Source organism: Scyliorhinus torazame, chromosome 2, assembly GCF_047496885.1.
Source record: "Scyliorhinus torazame isolate Kashiwa2021f chromosome 2, sScyTor2.1, whole genome shotgun sequence".
Lineage (NCBI taxonomy): Eukaryota > Metazoa > Chordata > Chondrichthyes > Carcharhiniformes > Scyliorhinidae > Scyliorhinus > Scyliorhinus torazame.
The window spans coordinates 187,634-215,286 of record NC_092708.1 but is presented as its reverse complement, the minus strand read 5'-3'; the positions used below and the strand labels follow the sequence as shown (position 1 = coordinate 215,286).

The 27,653-nt window shown below is 48.8% G+C and overlaps 1 protein-coding gene across 1 annotated transcript in view; it reads left to right on the top strand.

Annotated features, from left to right (window-relative positions):
- The window catches only part of xrcc5 (X-ray repair complementing defective repair in Chinese hamster cells 5), a 361,785-nt gene that overhangs the window by 205,254 nt on the left and 128,878 nt on the right, over window positions 1-27,653 (top strand). Inside the window, exon 10 of the mRNA XM_072468320.1 lies at window positions 8,602-8,798. Coding sequence (XP_072324421.1) covers window positions 8,602-8,798 — 197 coding nt within the window. The remainder of the gene's footprint in view (window positions 1-8,601; window positions 8,799-27,653) is intronic.

Genomic DNA, 27,653 nt, shown 5'->3' with positions numbered 1-27,653 from the left:
TGAAGGGTAGGTCGTGCCTCAGAAACCTCATTGAGTTCTTTGAGAAGGTGACCAAACAGATGGATGAGGGTAAAGCAGTTGATGTGGTGTATATGGATTTCAGTAAAGCGTTTGATAAGGTTCCCCACGATAGGCTACTGCAGAAAATACGGAGGCATGGGATTCCGGGTGATTTAGCAGTTTGGATCAGAAATTGGCTAGCTGGGAGAAGGGGTGGTTGATGGGAAATGTTCAGACTGGAATCTGTATCCATTAATTGACACTGATATGTAAAGGGGCTTCAGGTGGCCTCTGGGAGGTGGTGTGTTGTTAAGAGTTTTGTGCACAGGCTGTGGAAGTGAAATAAATGGTGTTTGGTGAAAAGGAACAAGAATTTTAGACTCTTCATTTCACAGCAACTAAAACGTCTAACATAGTCAACACGGTTTTGTGAAGGGTAGGTCGTGCCTCACAAACCTTAGAGTTCTTTGAGAAGGTGACCAAACAGGTGGATGAGGGTAAAGCAGTTGATGTGGTGTTTGGATTTCAGTAAAGCGTTTGATAAGGTTCCCCACGGTAGGCTATTGCAGAAAATACGGAGGCATGGGATTCAGGGTGATTTAGCAGTTTGGATCAGAAATTGGCTAGCTGGAAGAAGACAAAGGGTGGTGGTTGATGGGAAATGTTCAGCCTGGAGTCCAGTTACTAGTGGTGTACCACAAGGATCTGTTTTGGGGCCACTGCTGTTTGTCATTTTTATAAATGACCTGGAGGAGGGCGTAGAAGGATGGGTGAGTAAATTTGCAGATGACACTAAAGTCGGTGGAGTTGTGGACAGTGCGGAAGGATATTACAAGTTACAGAGGGACATAGATAAGCTGCAGCGCTGGGCTGAGAGGTGGCAAAAGGAGTTTAATGCAGAAAAGTGTGAGGTGATACATTTTGGAAGGAATAACAGGAAGACAGATTACTGGGCTAATGGTAAGATTCTTGGCAGTGTGGATGAGCAGAGAGATCTCGGTGTCCATGTACATAGATCCCTGAAAGTTGCCACTCAGGTTGAGAGGGTTGTTAAGAAGGCGTATGGTGTGTTAGCTTTTATTGGTGGAGGGATTGAGTTTCGGAGCCATGAGGTCATGTTGCAGCTGTACAAAACTCTAGTGCGGCCGCATTTGGAGTAATGGAATTCTCGTCGCCGCATTATAGGAAGGATGTGGAAGCATTGGAAAGGGTGCAGAGGAGATTTACCAGAATGTTGCCTGGTATGGAGGGAAGATCTTATGAGGAAAGGCTGAGGAACCTGAGGCTGTTTTCGTTAGAGAGAAGAAGGTGAAGAGGTGACTTAATTGAGGCATGCAAGATGATCAGAGGATTGGATAGGGTGGACAGTGAGAGCCTTTTTCCTCGGATGGTGATGTCTAGCACGAGGGGACATAGGTTTAAACTGAGGGGAGATAGATATAGTTCAGATGTCAGAGATAGGTTCTTTACTCAGACTAGTAAGGGCGTGGAATGCCCTGCCAGCAACAGTAGTGGACTCGCCAACACTAAGGGCATTCAAATGGTCATTGGATAGACATATGGATGAAAAGGGAATAGTGTAGATGGGCTTTAGAGTGGTTTCACAGGTTGGCGCAACATCGACGGCCGGAGGGCCTGTACTCCGCTGTAATGTTCTATGTTCTAATCAACTATATCCAGCAGAGGGCAGTAGAGTGGAGCTGCTGATTGGCTGTTGCGGGGAAAATTTGCATCAGTGCATTGCGGTCACTGCATCCAGAAAGTGTACCTGAGCAAGACACCCTCGGTGTTCAAGTGAAGGCAAGCATCCAGCAGAGGGCAGTAGAGCGGAGCTGCAGATTGGCTGTTGCGGGGGAAATTTGCATCAGTGTATTGCGGTCACCGTATCTTGAAGGTGGTTGTGGAGGAGCTGTTGTCCAGTGACAGTTAAAGCCGAAACACTTCTTCAGTGTTTCCCTCCCTACCTCCTCCTCTAACCAATAAAAAAAGACAATCACTGTAAGGATCCCAGCCGAGTAAAGAAACGAGGGAGACTCGAGGGCAGGTAGAAGTAGAAAGAAGTTGAACCGTGTTGTCACAGCCTGCAGGTGAGTGATTGTCTGGTGACTGGTAAGTAGCTTTTTTTCCCCTGAGATATTATCGTGCGGGGTGCAGTGGTTGCTGAGTGAGTGCTTGCCGAGAAGGGGAGTAAATTCTTTTTTAAACTAACTGTTGGGTGTTTCCAGCTGAATCCGGTCGGAGTGAGGACAGAGTGACTGCTGGGTAAGTTGTAAAGATTTATGTTGTTTGCGCAGGCCCATAACATCTGATTGCTGATCTCGTGTGGGGCGCAGTGGTTGCTGGTTAAGTCTTTTATTTTTACCTGTATTTAAGCTGGGCAGTTTCTAAACCCTAGACACTACTCTTGCAGTGTCCCCCACCCTTCCACCTCCTTTCACCTAAGGGGTAGAGTGAATAACAGGTAAGCTCTTTCTTTCTTTTTCTTTTTTTATCTAGTGGGGATGGCAGGGAAGGCAGTGCAATGTTCCTCCTGCAGAATGTTTGAGGTGAGGGACGCCGTCAGTGTCCCTGCTGATTTCACCTGGAAGTGCACCCATCTCCAGCTCCTCAGAAACTGTTGAGGGGGATGACCTGCCAGGGGTAAGCCACGGTGAACGGAACTCCAGCACTGAGTCCGTCCCTGTGGCTCAGAAGGGAAGGAGGGAGAGCAGGAGAGCAATAGTTATTGGGGACTTGATAGTTAGAGGGACAGATAGACGGTTCTGTGGCAGCGAAAGAGACTCACTGATGGTGTGTTGCCTCCCGGCTGCCAGGGTCCGTGATGTCTCGGACCGTGTTTTCAGAATACTTAAAGGTGAGGGGGAGCTGTCACAAGTCATGGTACACATCGGTAATGTGTATAGGTAAGAGAAGGGACGGGGATTTAAAACAGGAATTTAGGGAGCTAGGGTGGAAGCTGAGAGCCAGGACAAACCATGTTGTCATCTCTGGTTTGTTGCCGGTGCCACATGCTAGTGAGGTGAGGAACAGGGAGTGCGTGCAGATAAACACATGGCTGCAGGGATGGTGTAGGAGGGAGGGTTTCAGGTACGTGGATAATTGGAGCACATTCTGGGGAAGGTGGGACCTGAACCAGAGGGGCACCAATATCCTGGGAGGGAAATTTGCTCCGGCTCTTCGGGGGGGGGGGTTTAACCTAATTTGTCAGGGGGCTGGGAAAACGAGCTGTAGTCCAGAAGCCAGTGTTGAGAGTAGTGAGGTACTGAGGAGGGTATCAAGGTCGCAGGAGTGTACCGGCAGACAGAAAGGTGGGTTGAAGTGTGTCTACTTCAATGCAAGGAGCATCCAGAATAAGGTAGGTGAACTTGGAGCGTGGATTGGTACTTGGGATTACGATGTTGTGGCCATTACGGAGACATGGTTAGAACAGGGACAGGAATGGTTGTTGGAAGTTCCGGGGTGTAGATGTTTCAGTAAGAGTAGGGAAGGTGGTAAAATAGGTGGAGGAGTAGCATTGTTAATCAAGGATAGTTTAACGGCTGCAGAAAGGCAGTTTGAAGGGGATCTGCCTACTGAGGTGATATGGGCCGAAGTTAGAAATAGGAAAGGACCGGTCACATTGTTAGGGGTGTTCTATAGGCCCCCAAATAGTAATAGAGATGTGGAGGAAGAAATTGCAAAACAGATTATGGATAGGTGTGGAGGTCTCAGGGTAGTTGTCATAGGTGACTTTAACTTTCCAAATATTGATTGGAACCTCTATAGGTCGAACAGTTCGGATGGGGCAGTTTTTGTACAGTGTGTGCAGGAGGGTTTCCTGACACAATATGTGGATAGGCCGTCAAGAGGGGGGGGCAACATTGGATTTGGTACTGGGTAATGAACCGGGCCCAGTGTTAGATTTGTTTGTGGGAGAGCACTTTGGAGATAGTGACCACAATTCGGTGACTTTCACTATTGCAATGGAGAGGGATAGGGCCATACGGCAGGGCAAGGTTTATAATTGAATGAGGTTGAATGTCTTGTCAAGAGGAAAAAGGAAGAGTATGTAAGGATGAGAAAACAAGGTTCAGTAGGGTTGCTTGAGGGTTACAAGGTTGCAAGGAATGAGCTGAAAAAAGGGCTTAGGAGAGCTAGGAGGGGGCATGAGAAGTCCTTGGCGGGTCGGATCAAGGAAAACCCCAAGGCCTTTTACTCTTATGTGAGAAATAAAAGAATGACCAGGGTGAGGGTAGGACCGGTCAAGGACAGTAGTGGGAATTTGTGTATGGAGTCAGAAGAAATAGGAGAGGCGTTGAATGAATACTTTTCTTCAGTGTTCACAAAGGAGAGGGGCCATGTTTTTGAGGATGAGAGTGTGATTCATGCGGGTAGGCTGGAGGAAGTAGATGTTCTGAGGAAGGATGTATTAGCAATTTTGAAAAACTTGAGAGTCGACAAGTCCCCTGGGCCAGATGGGATATACCCAAGGATTCTTTGGGAGGCAAGGGATGAGATTACAGAGCCTTTGGCTTTGATCTTTGGGTACACGCTGTCCACGGGGATAGTGCCAGAGGACTGGAGAGTGGCGAATGTTGTTCCTCTGTTCAAGAAAGGGAATAGGAATGACCCTGGTAATTATATGCTAGTTAGTCTTACTTCGGTGGTCTGGAAGATAATGGAAAAGGTCCTGAAGGATAGGATTTATGACCATTTGGAAAGATGCAGCTTAATCCGGGATAGTCAACATGGATTCGTGAAGGGTAAGTCTTGCATCACAAATTTGATTGAATTCTTTGAGGAGGTAACTAAGTGTGTTGATGAAGATAGAGCAGTTGATGTCGTATACATGGATTTTAGTAAGGCATTTGATAAAGTTCCCCATGGTTGGCTCATGAAGAAAGTAAGGAGGTGTGGGATAGAGGGAAATTTGGCCAATTGGATAAGTAACTGGCTATCACATAGAAGACAGAGGGTGGTGGTGGATGGAAAATTTTCAGACTGGAGACCAGTTACCAGCGGTGTACCACAGGGATCAGTGCTGGGTCCTCAGCTATTTGTGATTTTTATCAATGACTTGGAGGAGGGGACTGAAGGGTGGGTCAGTAAATTTGCTGATGACACCAAGATTGGTGGAGTAGTGGATGAGGTGGAGGGCTGTTGGAGGCTGCAACGAGACATTGATAGGATGCAGAGCTGGGCCGAAAAATGGCAGATGGAGTTTATCCCTGATAAGTGCGAGGTGATTCATTTTGGTAGAAAAAATTTGAATGCGGATTACAGGGTCAACGGCAGGGTTCTGAGGAATGTGGAGGAACAGAGAGATCTTGGGGTTCATGTCCACAGATCTCTGAAGGTTGCCACTCAAGTGGATAGAGCCATGAAGAAGGCTTATGTGTGTTAGCGTTTATTAACAGGGGGCTCGAGTTTAAGAGCCGCGCTGGTGAGACCCACATTTGGAGGATTGTGTGCAGTTCTGGTCACCTGATTATAGGAAGGATGTGGAAGCGTTGGAAAGGGTGCAAAGGAGATTTACCAGGATGCTGCCTGGTTTGCAGGATAGGTCTTATGAGGAAAGGTTGAGGGAGCTAGGGCTTTTCCCTTTGGAGCGGAGGAGGATGAGAGGCAACTTAATAGAGGTTTATAAGATGATGAGGGGGATAGATAGAGTGGACGTTCAGAGACTATTTCCTCGGGTGAATGTAGCTGTTACAAGGGGGCATAACTATAAGATTCAGGGTGGGAGATATAGGAGGGATGTCCGAGGTAGGTTCTTTACTCAGAGAGTGGTTAGGGTGTGGAATGGACTGCCTGCTGTGGTAGTGGAGTCGGACACTTTAGGAACTTTCAAGCGGTTATTGGATAGGCACATGGAGCACACCAGAATGACAGGGAGTGGGATAGCTTGATCTTGGTTTCGGACAATGCTCGGCACAACATCGAGGGCCGAAGGGCCTGTTTTGTGCTGTACTGTTCTATGTTCTATATTTGCGTTACAATTCATTGCATGCAGTCAAATCAATTTTCTTAGCATCTCAGTTATCAGATCTATGGTTAAAGTGGATGTTGTCTTACCCGCTCCTAACTTCATACAGAAGTCATTCAAAACTAACACAAGGCTATGTCCTGTCAGCAGCTGTGGACCTTGAGCTTTATCAAGGATACATTGCACTCCTTGTTCTGTGAAGCTGTTATCAGTGGCTGTTAAAATACACCCTGTACATACCCACGTCTGGTTCTCATGAGGTAGCTTAAGTTCAGCCATTTTGTGTCCTTAGTATTTCTTTAATAACTAACAGCCATTTTGCGTCCTCAAGCATTGTGTATACACTATCTATTTCTACAAATTGCCTCTTCTAAACAGGCATCTAAGCCAATGAGTACCTTTTGTCTCATCAGAACTATTCAAAAGTAATATAGCAGCACAAATGTAGTTACAGAGCCACCTATAATTTATATCATAGTCCAGTATCAGAAAATGCCCTCAAACACAAATCTCCACTGAACCTTTCTCCCCTCACCTTGACCTTGTTTCCCCTTGTAATTGTCATTTCTGCCCTGGGAAAAAGCCTCCAACTGTTCACCCTATCTGTACCCTTAATAATTTAATAAACTTCTATCAGGTCACCCCTCAGCCTCCATCTCTCTTGGGAGAGCAATCCCAGTTTATTCAATCTCTCCTCATAGCTAATACCCTCCATACCAGGCAACATCCTGGTAAACCTTTTCTGTACTCTCTCCAAAGCCTCCACGTCCTTCTGGTAAACATAGACATAAACATAGAAAATACAGCACAGAACAGGCCCTTCGACCCACGGTGTTGTGCCGAACTTTTGTCTAGATTAAGAACAAATTAATCTGCACCCCATCATTCTACCGTAGTCCATGTATCTATCCAATAGCCGCTTGATGTTCCCCAATATTTCCGACTCAACTACTTCCACAGGCACTGCATTCCATGCCCCCACTACTCTGGGTAAAGAACCTACCTCTGACATTCCCCCTATATCTTCCACCATTTACTTTAAATTTATGTCCCCTTGTAATGGTTTGTTCTAATGGTGGTGCGGTGACTAGAATTGGACACAGTATTCAAATGTGGCCTAATCAACATTCAATATAACTGTAACATAATTTTTGAGCTTTTATACTCGATACCCCGTCCTATGAAGACAAGCATGCCACATGCTTTCTTTACCACCTGTGCTGCCACTTTTAAGGATCTGGACCTGCACGCCCAGATCTCTGTGTCTCTGTGCTCCTGATGGTTCTGCCATTTATTTTATAGCTCCCAGCTGAATTGGATCTACCAAAATGCATCACCTCGCATTTGTCTGGGTTAAATTCCAGCTGCCATTTATCTGCCCAATTTTGCAGCCTATCTATATCCTGTTGTATTCTCTGACAATCTTCATCACTATCCGCAACTCCTGCAATCTTAGTATCATCCACAAACTTGCTAATCAGACCCGCTACGTTTTCTACCAAGTCATTTATATATATTACAAAGAGCCGAGGTCCCAGTACTGATCCCTGCGGAACACCACTAGTTACAGACCTCCATTCGGAAAAAAACACCCTTCCACTGCTACCCTCTGTCTTCTATGGCCAAACCAGTTCTGGATCCATCCAGCTAGTTGACTCCTGACCCCATGTGATCTAATCTTTTGCATTAGCCTGCCATGAGGGACCTTATTAAATGCGTCACTAAAGTCCATGTAGACAACATCCACAGCCCTTTCCTTGTCAATCATTTTTGTCACCTCCTGAAAAAAGTCTATTAAATTAGTGAGACATGACCTCCCTCGTACAAAACCGTGCTGTCTGTCGCTAATAAGACCATTCACTTCCAAATGTGCAGAGATCCTGGGGACGATTCTGCAATATTGGACAGCGACCAGGGGTGAACGGCGCCAGCGGGACTCTGTCGTATCGGCGCCGCCGCTCGGCCCATCCGGGCCGGAGAATCGGCCGATTCCAGCGGCCCACGGCCGGCGCCGCGCCAAACGCGCCGGCGCAAATGGCACAGATTCTCCGCACATCGGAGAATCGCATGCCGGCGTCGTGGCGTCGTGGCGTGATTGCGGCGATTCCCTGGCCCGGCGTGGGGCTTGGAGAATCGCCCCCCCGTCTCTGAGAATCTTTTCCAACAATTTCACTATCACTGACATCAAGTTCACTGGCCTATAATTACCCGGATTATCATTGCAACCCTTCTTAAATAACGGGACAATATTGTCTATCCTCCAATCCTCTGGGATCTCACCTGTGGCCAGCGAGGACACAAAGATTTCCGTTAGAGGCCCAGCGATTTCATCTCTTGTCTCCCTCAAATCTGGGATGGATGCCATCTGGCCCTGGGGATTTTTCTTCCTTAATACTTTTTAACATTTAAGAGGCATCTGGGTGGGTACATGAATAGGGAGGAAATAGAGGGATATGGACTGAGTAAGGGCAGCAGTTTTTTTTTTAGTTTGAGCATCATGACCGGTACAGGCTTGGAGGGCCGAAGGGCCTGTTCCTGTGCTTATTGTTCTTTGTTCTTTTATCAAAGACTAAAAAAAGCTTCAAACTTGTTTTTCGATAACTGATGGAATATAAAGTTCTTGTGATTTCTTGCAGTGTCTTCATTACAAAGCTTTTCAACCAGATAAGCCTCTGCCTCCCATAGACCCTCACCTGAAGAGCATGTTGAACAGGCCCCAGGAGTTGGCTGGCTCCTGCCAAGCATCCTTGAAACAATTAAAGAAGCTTTTCATTCTGCAAGATTCGGGCAAAAAGAAGCAACCGAAGATTGCGCAGCAAATCTTCAAAGACAAGTATGACTTAGCCAGGATATTAAATGGAGGGATTTGGGAACGAATGTCCAGAATTTAGGTGTGCGGTGTAGAATTCAGTTGGCCTGTGAGTTTCCTTGGCTGAGCACAGAGTTCTCTTGTAGGCAGTGAGTGTGCTTCATTTAAAAATGTGTTAAATTTGTCAAACAGGGCTGATATTTAACAAATCAGTATTGTCTATCTTCGACTGACCATATCATTGTCGATTGTGCATTCTTACAATATTTCCCACAAGTTCGGGAGTCCCCTGGGGTCCCACTCGCAAATCGGTATTCCATATAAGACGCTGATGAGGGCATCAGTTCATCCAGGGACGGCACACAGAGCCAAACTTCTGGCACCACAAGCAACCTGGCTGCACAGGAGGGGGCAAAGAGAGGAAGAGCAATAGTAATAGGGGATTCTATAGTCAGGGGAACAGATAGGCGCCACTGTGGCTGGCAGCATGACTCCAGAATGGTGTGTTGCCTCCCTGGTGCCAGGGTCCAGGATGTCACACTACAGCTGAAGGGCATCCTGAAGGGGGAGGATGGTAAGGCAGAGGTCATGGAGTCATAGATGTTTACAGCATGGAGACAGGCCCTTCGGCCCAGCTTGTCCATGCCACACAGTTTCTATCACTAAACTAGTCCCACATGCCCACATTTGGAATACTGCATACAGTTCTGGGCACCACATTACCAAAAGGATGTGGATGCTTTGGAGAAGGTGCAGAGGAGGTTCACCAGGATGTTGCCTGGTATGGAGGGCGCTAGCTATGAAGAGAGATTGGGTAAATTAGGATTATTTTCATTAGAAAGTCGGAGGTTGAGGGGGGACCTCATTGAGGTCTACAAAATCATGAGAGGTATAGACAGGGTGGATAGCAAGAAGCTTTCTCCCAGAGTGGGGGGCTCAACTACTAGGGGTCACGAGTTCAAGGTGAGAGGGGAAAAGTTTCAGGGAGATATACGTGGAAAGTTCTTTACGCAGAGGGTGGTGGGTGCCTGGAACGCATTGCCGGCGGAGGTGGTAGAGGTGGGCACGATAGACAGATACATAAATGGGCAGGGAGCAGAGGGATACAGATCCTTAGAAAATAGGCGACAGTTTTAGATAGAGGATCTGGATCGGCGCAGGCTTGGAGGGCCGAAGGGCTGGTTCCTGTGCTGTAATTTTTTTTTGTTCTATCCCTCTATACCCACCTTCCCATGTAACTGTCTCACTGCATTTTAAAGGAAAAAATTGTACCCGCCTCTACCACTGCCTCTGGCAGCCCGTTCCAGACACTCACCACCCTCTGTGAAAATATTTCCCCTCTGGTCTCTTTTATATCTCTCCCCTCTCACCTTAAACCAATGCCCTCTAGTTCTAGAATCCTCTATCTTTGGGGAAAGATGTCGACTATCTAACTTATCTATGCCCCTCATTATTTTATAGACTGCTATAAGATCATCCCTGAGCCTCCTGCGCTCCAGGGAAAAAGTCCCAGCCTATCCAGCCTCTCCTTGTGACTCAGACCATAAAGTCCTGGTAGCATCCTCGTAAATCTCTTCTGCGCTCTTTCCAGTTTAACAATATTCTTCCTATAATAGGGTGACCAGAGCTGAACACAGTATTCCATGTGTGGCCGTACCAATGTCTTGTACAACTTCAACCAGACGTCCCAACTCCTGTATTCAATATTCTGACCAATAAAACCTAGCATGCTGAATGCCTTCTTCACCACCCTGTCCACCTGTGACCCCACCATCAAGGAGCTATGAACATGTACTCCTACATCTCTTTGTTCTGTAGGAAAAACTAGAAGCAGAGGATGCAATCTCAGACTAAAGGGACAAGCCTTTAAAAAGGAAATGAGTATAGATGACCTTGTTTATCTCAAGAGGCCCTACCCTCTCCCTGGTCACTCTTTTACCCTTTATGTATCTATAAAATGCTCTTTTGATTTTCCTTTGCCTTATCAAATTGAAGGAAAAAGCATACAAAGTGGCAAAGATTAGTGGAAGACTAGAGGATTGGGAAATCTTTAGTTTTCAACAGAAAGCTATAAAGAAGAGTAAGATAGATTATGAGAGTAAACTTGCTCAGAATATAAAAATAGATGGAAGTTTCTACAAATATATAAAACAAAAAAGAGTGGTTAAGGTAAATATTTGTATTCCATCTGCCAGGCTCTAGCCCATTCACTTAAACTATCCGAATCCCATTGTAGACTTCCAGTCCTTTCGAGGATGAGAAGGGAGATTTAATAATGGGAGATGAGGAAATGGCTGAGGAACTGAACAGGTTTTTTGAGTCGGTCTTCACAGTGGAAGACACAAATAACATGCCAGTGACTGATGGAAATGAGGCTATGACAGGTGAGGACCTTGAGAGGATTGTTATCACCAAGGAGGTAGTGATGGGCAAGCTAATAGGGCTAAAGGTAGACAAGTCTCCTGGCCCTGATGGAATAGAACATAGAACAATACAGCGCAGTAGAGGCCCTTCGGCCCACGATGTTGCACCGAAACAAAAGCCATCTAACCTACACTATGCCATTATCATCCATATGTTTATCCAATAAACTTTTAAATGCCCTCAATGTTGGCGAGTTCACTACTGTAGCAGGTAGGGCATCCCAGCGTGCTAAAAGAGATGGCTAGGGAAATTGCAAATGCACTAGTGATAATTTACCGAAATTCACTAGACTCTGGGGTGTTCCCGGCGGATGGGAAATATCAAACGTCACACCTCTGTTTTAAAAAGGAGGTAGGCAGAAAGCAGGTAATTATAGGCCAGTGAGCTTACTTCGGTAGTAGGGAAGATGTTGGAATCTATCATCAAGGAAGAAATAGCGAGGCATCTGGATGGAAATTGTCCCATTGGACAGACGCAGCATGGGTTCATAAAGGGCAGGTCGTGCCTAACTAATTTAGTGGAAATTTTTGAGGACATTACCAGAGCGGTAGATAACGGGGAGCCAATGGATGTGGTATATCTGGATTTCCAGAAAGCTTTTGACAAGGTGCTACGCAAAAGGTTACTGCATAAGATAAAAATGCATGGCGTTAAGGGTAAAGTAGTAGCACGGATAGAGAATTGGTTAATTAATGGAAAGCAAAGAGTGGGGATTAATGGGTGTTTCTCTGGTTGGCAATCAGTAGCTAGTGGTGTCCCTCAGGAATCAGTGTTGGGCCCACAAACTGTTCACAATTTACATACATAGATGATTTGGAGTTGAAGACCAAGTGCAACGTGTCCAAGTTTGCAGACGACACAAATATGAGTGGTAAAGCAAAAAGTGCAGAGGATACTGGAAGTCTACAATGGGATTTGGATAGTTTAAGTGAATGGGCTAGAGCCTGGCAGATGGAATACAATGTGTTTTTTTTAATAAACATTTTAATTGAGGTATTTTTGGTATTGTAACAACAACAAAATAAACGTTGTACATGAAACTATAAACATAGTGCGAAAGTCATCTCCCTCCCTGACAGGTCCCACCTTTATTAACCCCCTACTCTAAGCTAAACTAACCCCCGCCCCCCTCCCTTCTGCTGACGATTAATTTTCCGCGAAGAAGTCAACGCCACCTCCGGGCGAACCCTAACAGTGACCCTCTCAAGGCGAACTTGATTTTCTCCAAACAGAGAAAGCTAGCCATGTCCGAGAGCCAGGTCTCCGACTTCGGGGGCTTTGAGTCCCTCCAAGCTAGACATTAGACATTAGAACATTACAGCGCAGTACAGGCCCTTCGGCCTTCGATGTTGCGCCGACCTGTGAAACCAATCTCAAGCCCATCTACACTATTCCATTATCATCCATATGTTTATCCAATGACCATTTAAATGCCCTTACTTTTAAACTCCATTTGCCACTTCTCAGCCCAGCCCTGCAGCTTATCTATGTCCCTCTGTAACTTGTACCATCCTTCGCACTGTCCACAACTCCACCGACTTTAGTATCATCCGCAAATTTACTCACCCATCCTTCTACGCCCTCCTCCAGGTCATTTATAAAAATAACAAACAGCAGTGGCCCCAAAACAGATCCTTGTGGTACACCACTAGTAACTGAACTCCAGGCTGAACATTTTGCATCAACCACCACCCTCTGTCTTTTTACAGCCTGGAGCTAATAGTATCCGTCTCCGGGCTACCAGGGAAACAAAGGCTAGAATGTCTCCCTCTTTCTCCACCTGGATTCTCGGATCTTCCGACACCCTGAAAATCGCTACCTCTGGACTCGGTGCCACCCTTGTTTATAACACGATGGACATGACATCTGCAAACCCCTGCCAAAATCCCCTAAGCTTCGGGCATGTCCAGAACATGTGGACATGGTTCGGTGGTCCTCCCGCACATTTTGCACACCTGTCTTCCACCCCAAAGAATCTGCTCATCCGGACCACTGCCATGTGAGCCCGATGAATGACCTTAAATTGTATCATGCTGAGCCTGGCACATGCTGTGGACGCGCTGACTCTACTCAACGCATCCGCCCATAGATCATCCTCTATCTCTCCTCCCAGCTCCTCCCACTTGCGCTTCAGCTCCTCGGTCCCATGCCGACCCCTCCCCCACCACCCACTTCCTGATCATGGCTATATTCACCGCCCAGAAATAGTTACTAAAATATGGCAGCGCCAGCCGCCCTCTCCCCGACTCCGCTCAAGCATGGTCTTGCCCGCCCAAACGAAGTCAGTGATCACTTTGTTGACCCGTTTAGAAAAGGACCGCGGAATAAAGATGGGGAGACACTGAAATACAAACAGGAATCTCGGGACAACCGTGATCTTCACCGTCTACACCCTCCCAGCCAGTGATAATCGTCCTTCAGTTAGTCTACTAGTCCGGCCAGATTTAATTTATGCAGCCGATCCCATTCCCGCGCCACTTGAATTCCTAGGTACCTAAAGCTTCCCCTACTAATCTAAATGGCAGCTCCCCCAATCGCCTCTCCTGTCCCCTCACCTAGACCGCAAACATCTCACTTTTCCCCATATTTAGCTTATACCCTGAAAACCTGCCAAATTGCCCTAGAATCCTCATGATTTCTTCCATCCCCTCTATTGGGTCCAATACATAGAGAAGCAGGTCGCATGCGTAGAGCGAGACTCTGCGCTCGGCCTCATCAAACGTCCTTTCTGCCACCGTAATACTGTCCTTGACTAACAATGCCACCCCTCCTCCTCTTTTACCACCTTCCCTGAGCTTACTGAAATATCTAAACCCCAGCACCTGCAACAACCATTCCTGTCCCTGCTCTATCCATGTCTCCGAAATGGCCACAACATTGAAGTCCCAGGTACCAACCCATGCTGCAAGTTCACCCACCTTATTCCGGATGCTCCTGGCATTGAAGAAGACACACTTTAAACCACCTTCCGGCCTGCCGGTACATTCCTGCAACTTTGAAACCTTACTCATGACCTCACTACTCTCAACCTCCTGTATACTGGAGCTACAATTCCGGTTCCCAAGCCCCTGCTGAACTAGTTTAAACCCTCCCGTAGAGCATTAGCAAATTCGGCCTGTAGGACCCACACAGCTCCGGGTTCTTGTCCCACTTCAGAATCAGCGAAATCGTTGATGTGTTAGACAGGTCGCTTCGGTGTGGACTGCACTTGATGCAGCGATACGAGAAACAGACCTCTAACACTGTAGAAGATCCAACACGGTTTTATTGAACAATAGAACTAACATACATATTTAACTGTGGGTCGACACTATACTGAACTGACTGGAGACCTTGTACTAGCCTGACCAGACTTTACTAGCTACCACATGCGTGGATATTATGACATCTCCCCCCCACCCCCCACTTTTAAAAAAATACTAAGGTGTGGATGCTTATAAATATATATATATATGTGCCTGACTATATACAGAAAGCTGTCTAAACGAACGTATATACTTAGGAACATTGCGATAGTGCAGATACATGGAAAACGAAATGATATTTACAGAGGTGCAATTGGTGAAGTCACAAAAATGTACAAAAGCTCAGTCTATAGATTTAGTGTTTGTGGTGGGCGACAAATTCATGTTGATCGCCGCAGAGGCGGATTAGGAGCCGCCTGTGCTTGGAGAGGCGGGATGGCTGGCATCGCGGTGGGCGTGTGGACCGGCAGGATTGCTGGTAGATCGGTGGCCTCGTGGTAGGGTACGTCCGGAGGAGGCATCGTAGGCGGCGGGGCACGCTGGTCAGGTAGCGGGTGTGGAACTCTTCGCAGTGCCCGTCTGTTGCGCCGTAGCAGGGAGCTGTCAGCCATGCGGATAAGGAATGATCTTGGGGCCACTTGTTTGAGCACAAAAGCTGTGGCTGACCAGCCGCCCTCAGGCAACTGTATGCGAACATGATCAGTTGGGGCCAGCTCGGACAGTTCCGTGGCATGGGCATCGTACATGGCTTTCTGTTGGGTCCGTGACTGCTGCATTTTCTGTAGGACTGTGAGGTGGTCAAGGCGGGAATGTGGATGCCTGGAACTGTGGTCCTCAGAGTGCGATTCATGAGCATCTGGGCTGGAGACAATCCAGTGGACAGTGGGGTCGCCCTGCATGCCAGCACGGCAGGTTAAAATCGGAGCCAGAATCTGCAGCTTTGCACAGCAGCCGCTTTACAATGTGGACCACTTTATGCGCCTTCCCGTTTGACTGCGGGTAGTGGGGACTGGAGGTAACGTGACGGAAGTTGTAGGACTGTGCAAAGTCAGACCATTCCTGGCTGGAAAAGCAAGGACCATTGTCGCTCATTACCGTGAACAGTATCCCATGCCTGGCGAACGTTTCTTTGCAGGCTTTGATTACCGCCTTCGACGTGAGGTCGGACAGTTTCACTACTTCTGGGTAGCTGGAGAAGTAGTCGACCAGGAGTACGTAGTCATGCCCCTTGGCGTGGAAAAGGTCTGCACCGACTTTGGACCACAGAGTGGTCACAATCTCGTGCTGCTGCAACGTTTCTTTGGGTTGAGCTGGCTGAAACTTCTGACAGGTAGGGCAGTTGAGGACTGTGTCGGCAATGTCCGGCTGATACCCGGCCAGTAGACCGCCTCCCGAGCTCTGCGTCGGCATTTCTCCACCCCAAGGTGACGCTCATGGAGTTGGCCCAGCACCATAGCACGCATACTCTGAGGAATTACGATTCTGTCGAGTTTCAGAAGGATTCCCTCCACCACCGTCAGATCGTCTTTTACGTTATAGAACTGGGGACATTGTCCCTTCTGCCAGCCATTGCTGAGGTGCTGCATCACGCGCTGCAGCAGAGGATCCTTGGCTGTCTCCTCACGAATTTGGACCACCCGGTCGTCAGAGGCCGGAAGGTTGAAATGAAATGAAAATCGCTTATTGTCACAAGTAGGCTTCAAATGAAGTTACTGTGAAAAGCCCCTAGTCGCCACATTCCGGCGCCTGTTCGGGGAGGCTGTTACGGGAATCGAACCGTGTTGCTGGCCTGCCTTGGTCTGCTTTCAAAGCCAGCGATTTAGCCCTGTGCTAAACAGCCCCTGAGGCACAGGCCCCTGAGGTTCGAGGCACACAACTGCACTTGGGCTTCTATGTGGCAGATGAAGTCACTTTGTTCATGCGGTGTGGTAATGGACCTGGACAGGGCATCTGCAAGGATCAGCTCTTTACCTGGCGCGTAGACCAGTTCGAAGTCGTAGCGACGTAGCTTTAGAAGAATACGCTGTAACCGAGGTGCCATGTCGTTTAAATCTTTCTTGATTATGTGGACTAGAGGCCTGTGGTCCGTCTCTACCATGAATTTCGGCAGGCCATAAACATAGCCGTTGAACTTGACTATCCCTGTTAGGAGGCCCAGACACTCCTTCTCAATCTGAGCATACCGTTGCTCAGTGGGCATCATGGCCCTGGAGGCATACGCCACTGGAGCCCAGGACGCGGAGTCATCCCGCTGGAGGAGCACCGCCCCAATGCCGTCCTGGCTTGCATCAGTTGATATCTTGGTTTCCTTGGTTGGGTCGAAGAACGCTAGGACCGGGGCTGTCGTGAGTTTTGCTTTCTGCTCGCGCCGTTCCTCTTCATGCGTGGGCAGCCACTGGAATTCCGTCGACTTTTTGACGAGATGGCGGAGGGCCGTGGTGGGGGATGCCATATTGGGAATGAATTTCCCGAGGAAGTTGACCATTCCGAGAAAGCGGAGGACCGCCTTTTTGTCCTCCGGGGTCTTCATGGCATTGATCGCCGAGACCTTGTCGGCGTCTGGCCGTACGCCCTGCTGCGAGATGTGGTCACCTAGGAATTTGATCTGCGATTGACAAAATGAGCACTTGGCCCTGTTGAGCTGAAGACCATGTTCATGGATTCTTTGGAATACCTTCTTGAGGCGAGCGGTGTGTTCCTGGGGCGTTGTGGACCAGATAATGACATCGTCAACGTATACTCGCACCCCTTCGATGCCCTCCAGCATCTGTTCCATGATGCGATGAAATACTTCTGAGGCAGATATGATGCCAAAAGGCATCCGGTTGTTGCAGTAACGACCGAACGGGGTGTTGAACGTGCACAGCTTGCGACTGGACGCGTCCAGCTGTATTTGCCAAAAACCCTTGGAGGTGTCGAGCTAAGTAAAGAATTTGGCATGAGCCATCTCACTGGTCAACTCTTCACGTTTTGGTATCGGGTAATGCTCCCGCATGATGATGCGGTTTAGATCCTTAGGGTCAATGCAAATGCGAAGCTCCCCTGACGGCTTCTTGACGCAGACCATGGAGCTGACCCAGTCTGTGGGCTCTATAACCTTTGATATGATGCCATGGTCTTGGATGTCCTGTAATTGCTTCTTCAGACGATCCTTGAGGGGCGCCTGCACCCGGCGAGGTGCATGAATTACAAGGGTGGCGTTTGGCTTGAGCAGGATTTTATATCGGTATGGGAGCGTGCCCATTCCGTCGAACACGCTGTGGTACTGCGTGATGATGTCATCTATGTTGGCTTGCAAGTTTCCATCGGACGAGGTCGTCGCCGGTGATGATGACATGGTGTGGATGCGTTGAACCAGGTTCAGGAACTTGCAGGCACGAGCACCGAGCAGAGATGCTCTGTCCGGCCCGACGATTTCAAACCGCAGCGTCGCCTTGATCGCCTTATTGGATACCCCCAGTTGACATGAGCCACTGGCAGCTATGGCGTTGCCATTGTAGTCAAGGAGATGGCAGGCAGGTGGAAGAATGCTTGGTTTGGCGCGGATGGTGTCGAGGTCGGATTTTGAGATGAGGTTCGCCGATGCGCCGGTGTCCAGTTTGAACCGGATGCGAGCCTTGTTCACTGTGAGGACAGCAGACCACTCGTCGTCGGGATCCACACTGAGGATCGAGAGGTGTTTCGCCGTTCTGGTGGAAGGCAGCGCATGTGTAGTTATGATGCCCACCCGGTATGGGGCCTTGAGGCACTCAGCATCAGGGTCCGTTGGGCTGTCGGGATCGTAATCTGGCATGCCTTGTTGTATTAAGCAGACACTTCTGCGCCGCAGCTGGGATCGCTGGCTGCTGAGCGGTGGAGCAGATCTGCAAAGGGCTGCAGAGTGGCCAAGCTTGCCACACTGTAGACACCGGCATCCTTTTGCTGGACATTGCCGCTTTAAGTGGGCGGAGCCACAATTCGGACACGTCATGACACCGATGTCAGCGTGTTCCGTGCACCATCGCGCATGCGCAGTGCGGTCGGTCGACGTACGCACCTGCGTTGTCGGGCTCATCGTGCACTCGGTCGTGGCGCGCATGCGCAGGGACCCGGGAAAAGCGTGCGAAACGGCCACTCTCCTCAATGCTCAGGCCCTGCATTTGTGCAATGGCCTGCACCCGTTCCGCCTCGTGGGACGCCAGCTTCGCAGTTTCTGCCGCCTTGATGTGGGAGTAACGATTCTTAGCATGCTCATGGACAACGCACGTCTCGATAGCGACAGGGAGGGTCAACTGTTTGACTTTCAGGAGCTGCTGCCGAAGGGAGTCGGAGTGGACCCCAAAAACGATCTGATCCCGGATCATGGAATCAGCCGTCGAGTCATAGTTACATGACTGCGCTAGGATGCGGAGATGGGTGACGAAGGACTGAAAAGGTTCATCCTTACCCTGAAGCCTCTGCTGGAAAACATACCGTTCAAAGCTCTCATTCACCTCAATGTCGCAGTGGCTGTCAAACTTCAGCAGGACTGTTTTGAATTTTGTTTTGTCTTCGCCGTCAGCGAACGTGAGGGAGTTGTAGATGTGGATGGTGTGGTCCCCCGCGGTGGAGAGAAATAGCGCGATCTTCCTGGCATCCGATGCTGCTTCGAGGTCGGAGGCCTCGATGTACCAGAGGAACTTTTGCTTGAAGAGCTTCCAATTTGCGCCGAGGTTGCCGGAGCTGCGGAGGAGGCTGGTGTTTTCCATGTCCCCGGATGGCTGCATGCTGGTCAATGCTGATTCACTCGAGGTAGGTCCGTCAATTTTCAGTATCACTCCGTGGTACCATGATGTGTTAGGCAGGTCGGTTCGGTGTGGACTGCACTTGATGCAGCGATGCGAGAAACAGACCTCTAACACTGTAGAAGATCCAACACGATTTTATTGAACAATAGAACTAACATACATATTTAACTGTGGGTCGACACTATACTGAACTGACTGGAGTCCTTGTACTAGCCTGACCAGACTTACTAGCTACCGCATGGTGTTTGCACTGTGCTGGCTCGTGGACTCTGACTGTCTAAGTGGCTGGGTCTCGAGAGAGCGGGAAACCTAGTGCCCTCTGGCTTTATAGTGGTAGTGTCCTGTCTGGTGATTGGCTGCACTGTGCTGTGTGCTTACCGGTCATCTTGTGTGTCAATCACTGCCTGTCTGCATCTCATTATATACATGCATGAATATTATGACAATCGTGGCCTATGACATCGTCGGGGGAAGCACCCCTCTTTCCCTTGCCTCATTGAACATCCTCATCAACACCGGCCCCAATATCCCAGAGAACTATTTATAAAACTCCACTGGGTACCCGTCCGGCCCCGGGGCTTTACCCGACTGCATGGCCTTCAGACCCTTTGCTATCTCTTCCAACCCGATCGGGGACCCCAGCCCTTCTACCAGCTCCCCGTCCACCTTTGGGAAATTCAGCCCCTCCAAGAAGTGCCTCATCCCCTCCAGCCCCGTGGGGGTTCCGACCTCTACAACCTACTGTAGAAATCCCTAAATGCCTCATTCACCCCTGCTCAATCTCCAATCAGGTTCCCATTGATGCACGATCAATGACTACTAAAGCGAGGTTGTAGTCCAACTGAAGGCTTTAATAAGCTAGATGATTCCCCCAGCAGCTCAGGTACAGAAAGAAGGCTGCTGGGGTGGCACGGGCTCTTATACCCCGCCTTGCAATTAACTATATACACATTAAAATGAAGCAATCAGTCAATCGGGGGGCCTGGTCGTCCTCTGTGATCGTCGAACCTTTGGTGGTGACGCCGGTGGAGGCTCGGGCGTCTGTGACTCTGGGAGCGTGGCCTCTATCTCTGTGGCAGCTTCAACACCCCTAGACGTCGCTGGTGGGGAAGCCGATTGACCTGGGAAGGGAGCGTCTGCGGGGTGCGTCGGTGGGCGGGGGGGGGGCCTAGACGGGGCCGGCGGAAGAACCGATCCTCCTGGGAAGGGGACGGCTGTAAGGTGCACCGGTGGGAGGGAGGGTGGGACTAGTGGCTGGGGTGTGCGTGGGGATCCGGTGGGCGCCAGGTCTCGTAGGGAGACCGTATCTTGTCGGCCGTCGGGGTACACCTGGGGGTTAGCATGGAGACGATGGATCCTCTCGACCAACGGGTCCGACTTGTGCGCCCGCACGTGTTTTCGGAGCAGGATGGGTCCGGGAGCTGCCAGTCAGGTCGGGAGCGAGGTCCCAGAGGAGGCCTTCCTGGGGAAGACAAGGAGACGTTTGTGAGGTGTTTGGTTGGTCGTGGTACAAAGCAGTGACCGGTTGGAGTGGAGGGCATCCGGGAGGACTTCCTGCCAGCGGGAGACTGGGAGATTCCTGGACCGTAGGGCCAGTAGGACGGTCTTCCAGACCGTTCCGTTCTCCCTCTCTACCTGTCCGTTACCGGGGGTTGTAACTGGTCGTCCTGCTTGAGGCGATGCCCTTGCTGAGCAGAAATTGATGCAGCTCGTCGCTCATAAAGGAGGACCCCCTATCACTGTGTATGTAAGCGGGGAACCCGAACAGCGTAAAGATGCTATGGAGGGCTTGATGACGGTGGTTGCGGTCATGTCGGGGCAGGGGATGGCGAATGGGAACCGGGAGTACTCGTCAATCACGTTCAGGAAGTACATGTTGTGGTCGGTGGAGGGGAGGGGGCCTTTGAAGTCCATACTGAGGCGTTCAAAGGGACGGGAAGCTTTTATCAGGTGCGCTTTCTCTGGCCTGTAGAAGTGCGGTTTGCACTCCGCGCAGATTTGGCAATTCCTGGTGGCGGTCCTGGCCTCCTCGATGGAGTAGGGCAGGTTACGGGTCTTGATAAAGTGGAAGAAGCGAGTGACCCCCGGGTGGCAGAGGTCCTCATGGAGGGCTTGGAGGCGGTCCACTTGTGCTTTGGCACATGTGCCACGGGACAGGGCATCGGGGGGCTCGTTTAGCTTCCCGGTACGATACAAGATCTCGTAGTTATAGGTGGAGAGTTCCAAAAACTCCCTTCCCTGGACTGTGAGTTTTGCTACACAAAACCTCTTTATCTCTACTGAGTGGGAACCGGAGGCCAGGGAGATTTTTTGTTTAAGGGGTGGACGGGGAGAGAACAGCGCCTTCCAGTGTCGGGGTGTATGAAGCTCTCCGTGCTCCCAGTGTCGATTAAGCAGGGCGTCTCGTGCCCGTGGATTAATACCGTTGATCTAAACAAACACACCTCCATCCCCCAACAGTGCAAATGAAAACCTTAACTCACTCAGCTCTACCGCTGGTCCCAAATCAATGCAAAAGGCATTACAAACAGCTTCCACAAAACGAAAAACGTGAAACATTTTTTTTAGAAGAACAGAAAAACAAAAAAAATCAAAACAAGAACGTTGCAGCAAAGTTCAAAAGTTCTCAGTCCACCACCAGTCCTTTCCTTTTCGCAAAGTCCAGCGCATCCTCGGGCGACTCGAAATAAAAGTGCTGTTCCTCGTGCGTGACCCAGAGACGGGCCGGATACAACAGTCCGAACATCACCTTTTTCTTAAAAAGGATCGACCTAATCTGGTTGAAGCCTGCTCTTCTCCTGGCCACCTCCACATTCAGGTCTTGGTAAACTCACAGGATACTGTTGTCCCACTTACAGCTCCGTGTCTGCTTGGCCCACCGTAGAATGCGCTCCTTATCCAAGTACCTATGGAACCTCACCACCATTGCCTTCGGGGGGGGGGGATCTCCCATTCGCGGCTTCCTCGCGAGCGCTTTGTGAGCCCTGTCCACCTCCAAGGGTCGGGGGAATGTCCCCTCCCCCAGCAGCTTCTCAAACATACCCGCTATGTATGCCCCAGCGTCCGCTCCTTCGGACCCCTCCGGGAGCCCAACGATTCTCAAGTTCTGCCAGCGGGACCTATTCCACCTTCTCCAGGAGCATTTTCTGTTGGGCTCTCAGCATCCCTACCCCCAACTCCACCGCAGTTTGACATTCCTCCTGCTCAGCCAGTGCCTTCTCTACTTTCTGGATCGCCCAATCTTGGGTGTCCAATCTAAACTCCAGCCTCTCAATTGACTCTTTTATCGGGTCCAAGCAGTCCCATTTCTGCTGAGCAAAGCCTTCCTGAACAACTTGCATCAGCTGCTCCGTTGACCGCTGGGTCGACAAACCAGAGGTCCGGTCCTCCGCCATGCTGTCTCCCGCTGCAGCTTCAGCCCAAATCTTCTCTGTCTTTTTGTTTCTGCCTTTATGAGCATTTCTCGTCCTTCTCTCCATGTGCCGATGTGGGAATTCAGTACACAATTGCCTCGGTCTTCAGTTTTACAATTCGAGTCTGGTAGAAAATCGGGGAAAAGGTCCAAAAGTCAGACCCGAGCGGGAGCCACCAAATGTGCGACTTACTCCTTCATAGCCGCCACCAGAAGTCCATGGAATACAATGTTGACAAATGTGAGATTATCCGTTTTGGTAGGAATAACAGCAAAAGGGATTATTATTTAAATGATAAAATATTAAAACATGCTGCTGTGCAGAGAGACCTGGGTGTGCTAGAGCATGAGTCGCAAAAGGTTGGTTTACAGGTGCAACAGGTGATTTAGAAGGCAAATGGAGTTTTGTCCTTCATTGCTAGAGGGATGGAGTTTAAGACTAGGGAGGTTATGCTGCGACTGTATACGGTGTTAGTGAGGCCACACCTGGAGTATTGTGTTCAGTTTTGGTCTCCTTACTTGAGACAGGACATACTGGCACTGGAGGGCATGCAGAGGAGATTCACTAGGTTAATCCCAGAGTTGAGGGGGTTGGATTACGAGGAGAGGTTGAGTAGACTGGGACTGTATTCGTTGGAACTTAGAAGGATGCGGTAGGTCTTAAAGAAACATATAAAATTATAAAGGGAATAGATAGGATAGATGCGGGCAGGTTGTTTCCACTGGCGGGTGAAAGCAGAACTAGGGGGCATAGCCTCAAAATAAGAGGAAGAAGATTTAGGACTGAGTTTAGGAGGAACGTCTTCACCCAAAGGGTTATGAATCTATGGAAGTCCCTGCCCAGTGAAGCAGTTGAAGCTCCTTCATTGAATGTTTTCAAGATAAAGATAGATAGTTTTTTGAAGAATAAAGGGATTAAGGGTTACGGAAAGTGGAGCTGAGTCCACAAAAGATCAGCCATGATCTTATGTTATATTCTTATCTGCCAAGACAATCTCATGTCCCCTTTTTGCCCTCCTGATTTCTCTCTTAACTCTACTCCGACAAGCCCTACACTCTTCAAGGGATCCACTTGATCCCAGCTGCCTCAGCATGTCATATGCCTCCTTCGTCCTTTTGACCAGGGCCTCAATATCCTGAGTCATCCAGTGTTCCCTCCTTCTACCAGCCTTCCCCTTCACTCTAAGAGGAATGTGCTCACCCTGAACCCTAGTTCACACTTTTTTTGAAAAACTCCCACTTACCAGCTGTCCCCTTGTCTGTAAACAGGCTCCCCAATCAACTTTTGAAAGTTCCGGCCTAATACCCTCGAAATTGGCCTTGCCTCAATTTAGAATTTTAACTTTTGGGGCAGAACTATCATTCTCCATAGCTATCTTAAAACTAACGGAATTCTGGGTGGCACGTGGCGCAGTGGTTAGCACTGGGACAACGGCACTGAGGACTTGAGTTCGAATCCCGGCCCTGAGTCACTGTCCGTGTGGAGTTTGCACATTCTCCCTGTGTCTGCGTGGGTTCCACCCGCACAACCCAAAGATGTGTAGGTTAGGTGGATTGGCCACACTAAATTGCCCTTTAAGTGGAAAAAAAACTAATGGAATTATGGTCACTGGTCCCAAAGTGATCCTTCACTAACACTTCTGTCACCTGTACTTCCTTATTCCCCAAGAGCTCAGGTTTTGCCCCCTCGGGCCATCCACATATTGAATAAGGAATTTGTCCTGAATACACTCAACAAATTTCTCTTCATGCAAACCCCTAGTGCAATGACTGTCCCAATTAATGTTTGGAAAGTTAAAATCCCCTACTATAACCACCCTATTTTTCCGGCTGCTATCTGTAATCTCCTTCCATATTTGCTTCTCAATTTCCCGCTGACTATTTGGGGACCTATCGTACATTCCTATCAAAGTGATCTCACACTTTATTTCAATTCTACCCATATAGACTCAGTGGGCGAACCCTCGGATATATCCTCTCTCTGTACTGCTGTGATGTTGTCCCTAATCAAAAACGCAACTACCTCTCCTCTCCTATCTCCTGTTCTATCTGTACCCCCGGAACATTGAGCTGCCAGTCCTAACCCTCCCTCAGCCATGTTTCAGTAATAGCTATAATATCCCAGTCCCATGTACCCATCCATGCCCTGAGTTCATCTGCCTTGCCCGTTAGGCCTCTTGCATTGAAATAAATGCAGTTCAATCTGTTTCTCTGCCTTCCACTTTTCTCCTTCATGACTTTTGTTTCTATCCTCTCTTTTCTACCCTCCGACTTCCTGCATTGGTTCCCATCCCACTGCCACATTAGCTAAAATCCTCCACAACAGCACAAACAAACACCCCCCTAGGACATTGGTTCCAGTCCTGCCCAGATGTAGACCGTCTGATTTGTACTTGTCCCTCCTCCCCCAGAACCGGTTCCAATATACCAACAATCTGAATCCCTCCCTCCTCAATCCACATATTCATCCTGTCTAACCTGACATTCCTACTCTGACTAGCACTTGGCACTGGCAGCAATCCCGAGATTACTGCCTTTGAGGTCCTACTTTTTAGTTTAGTTCCTAACTCCCTAAATTCAGCATGTAGGACCTCATCCTATTTTTACCTATATCGTTGTTGCCTATATGCACCACGACAGCTGTTTGTTCACCCTCCCCCTTTAGAATGTCCTGCAGCTGCTCTGAGACATCCAGGACACTTGCACCCGGGAGGCAACATACCTTACTGGAGTCTTGTTTGCGTCCGTAGAACCGCCTGTCTATTCCCCTTACAATGAAATCCCCTATCACTATCGCTCTACCACTCTTTTGCCTGAGGCAGAGCCAGCCACGGTGAAATGAACCTGGCTAAGGCTGCCTTCCCCTGACGAGCCTCATTTTCATTCCTACGAAACTCATCTCCAAACTCCGTGGCCTTGGCCTCGGCTCCTCCCTCTGCGACTGGATCCTGAACTTTCTAACCCACCGGCCACAATCAGTAAAGATAGGCAACAACACCTCCTCCACGATCATCCTCAACACCGGTGCCACACAAGGCCGTGTCCTCAGCCCCCTACTATACTCCTTATACACCTATGACTGTCTGGCCAAATTCCCCATCAACTCGATTTTCAAATTTTCTGATGACACCACCGTAGTGGGTCGGATTTCAAACAATGACGAGACAGGGTACAGGAATGAGATAGAGAATCTGGTGAACTGGTGTGACAACAATAATCTCTCCCTCAATGTCAACAAGATGAAGGAGATTGTCATCAACTTCAGGAAGCGTAGTGGAGAACATGCCCCTGTCTACATAAGAACATAAGAACTAGGAGCAGGAGTAGGCCATCTGGCCCCTCGAGCCTGCTCCACCATTCAATGAGATCATGGCTGATCTTTTGTGGACTCAGCTCCACTTTCCGGCCCGAACACCATAACCCTTAACCCCTTTATTCTTCAAAAAACTATCTATCTTTATCTTAAAAACATTTAATGAAGGAGCCTCTACTGCTTCACTGGGCAAGGAATTCCATAGATTCACAACCCTTTGGGTGAAGAAGTTCCTCCTAAACTCAGTCCTAAATCTACTTCCCCTTATTTTGAGGCTATGCCCCCTAGTTCTGCTTTCACCCGTCAGTGGAAACAACCTGCCCGCATCTATCCTATCTATTCCCTTCATAATTTTATATGTTTCTATAAGATCCCCCCTCAACCTTCTAAATTCTAACGAGTACAGTTCCAGAGTACAGTCCCAGAGTACATATAGTACATAGAGTACATATAGTACATATACATATAGTACGTAGTATATATAAATGATTTGGAGGAAAATGTAACTGGTCTGATTAGTAAGTTTGCAGACGACACAAAGGTTGGTGGAATTGCGGATAGCGATGAGGACTGTCAGAGGATACAGCAGGATTTAGATTGTCTGGAGACTTGGGCGGAGAGATGGCAGATGGAGTTTAATCCGGACAAATGTGAGATAATGCATTTTGGAAGGGCTAATGCAGGTAGGGAATATACAGTGAATGGTAGAACCCTCAAGAGTATTGAAAGTCAAAGAGATCTAGGAGTACAGGTCCACAGGTCATTGAAAGGGGCAACACAGGTGGAGAAGGTAGTCAAGAAGGCATACGGCATGCTTGCCTTCATTGGCCGGGGCATTGAGTATAAGAATTGGCAAGTCATGTTGCAGCTGTATAGAACCTTAGTTAGGCCACACTTGGAGTATAGTGTTCAATTCTGGTCGCCACACTACCAGAAGGATGTGGAGGCTTTAGAGAGGGTGCAGAAGAGATTTACCAGAATGTTGCCTGGTATGGAGGGCATAAGCTATGAGGAGCGATTGAATAAACTCGGTCTGTTCTCACTGGAACGAAGGAGGTTGAGGGGCGACCTGATAGAGGTATACAAAATTATGAGGGGCATAGACAGAGTGGATAGTCAGAGGCTTTTCCCCAGGGTAGAGGGGTCAATTACTAGGGGGCATAGGTTTAAGGTGAGAGGGGCAAGGTTTAGAGTAGATGTACGAGGCAAGTTTTTTACGCAGAGGGTAGTGGGTGCCTGGAACTCACTACCGGAGGAGGTAGTGGAAGCAGGGACGATAGGGACATTTAAGGGGCATCTTGACAAATATATGAATAGGATGGGAATAGAAGGATACGATAGTAGAAGATTGTAGTTTAGTCGGGCAGTATGGTCGGCACGGGCTTGGAGGGCCGAAGGTCCTGTTCCTGTGCTGTACATTTCTTTGTTCTTTGTACATCAATGGGCACGAAGTAGAAAGGGTCGAGAGCTTCAAGTTTTTAGGTGTCCAGATCACTAACAGCCTGTCCTGGTCCCCCCATGCCGACACTATAGTTAAGAAAGCCCACCAACGACTCTACTTTCTCAGAAGACGAAGGAAATTTGGCATGTCAGCTACGACTCTCACCAACTTTTACAGATGCACCATTGAAAGCATTCTTTCTGGTTGTATCATAGCTTGGTATGGATTGTAGCCACCTAAAATGGCTGATTCCCGATTAATTTGGCCAAAACCCGATG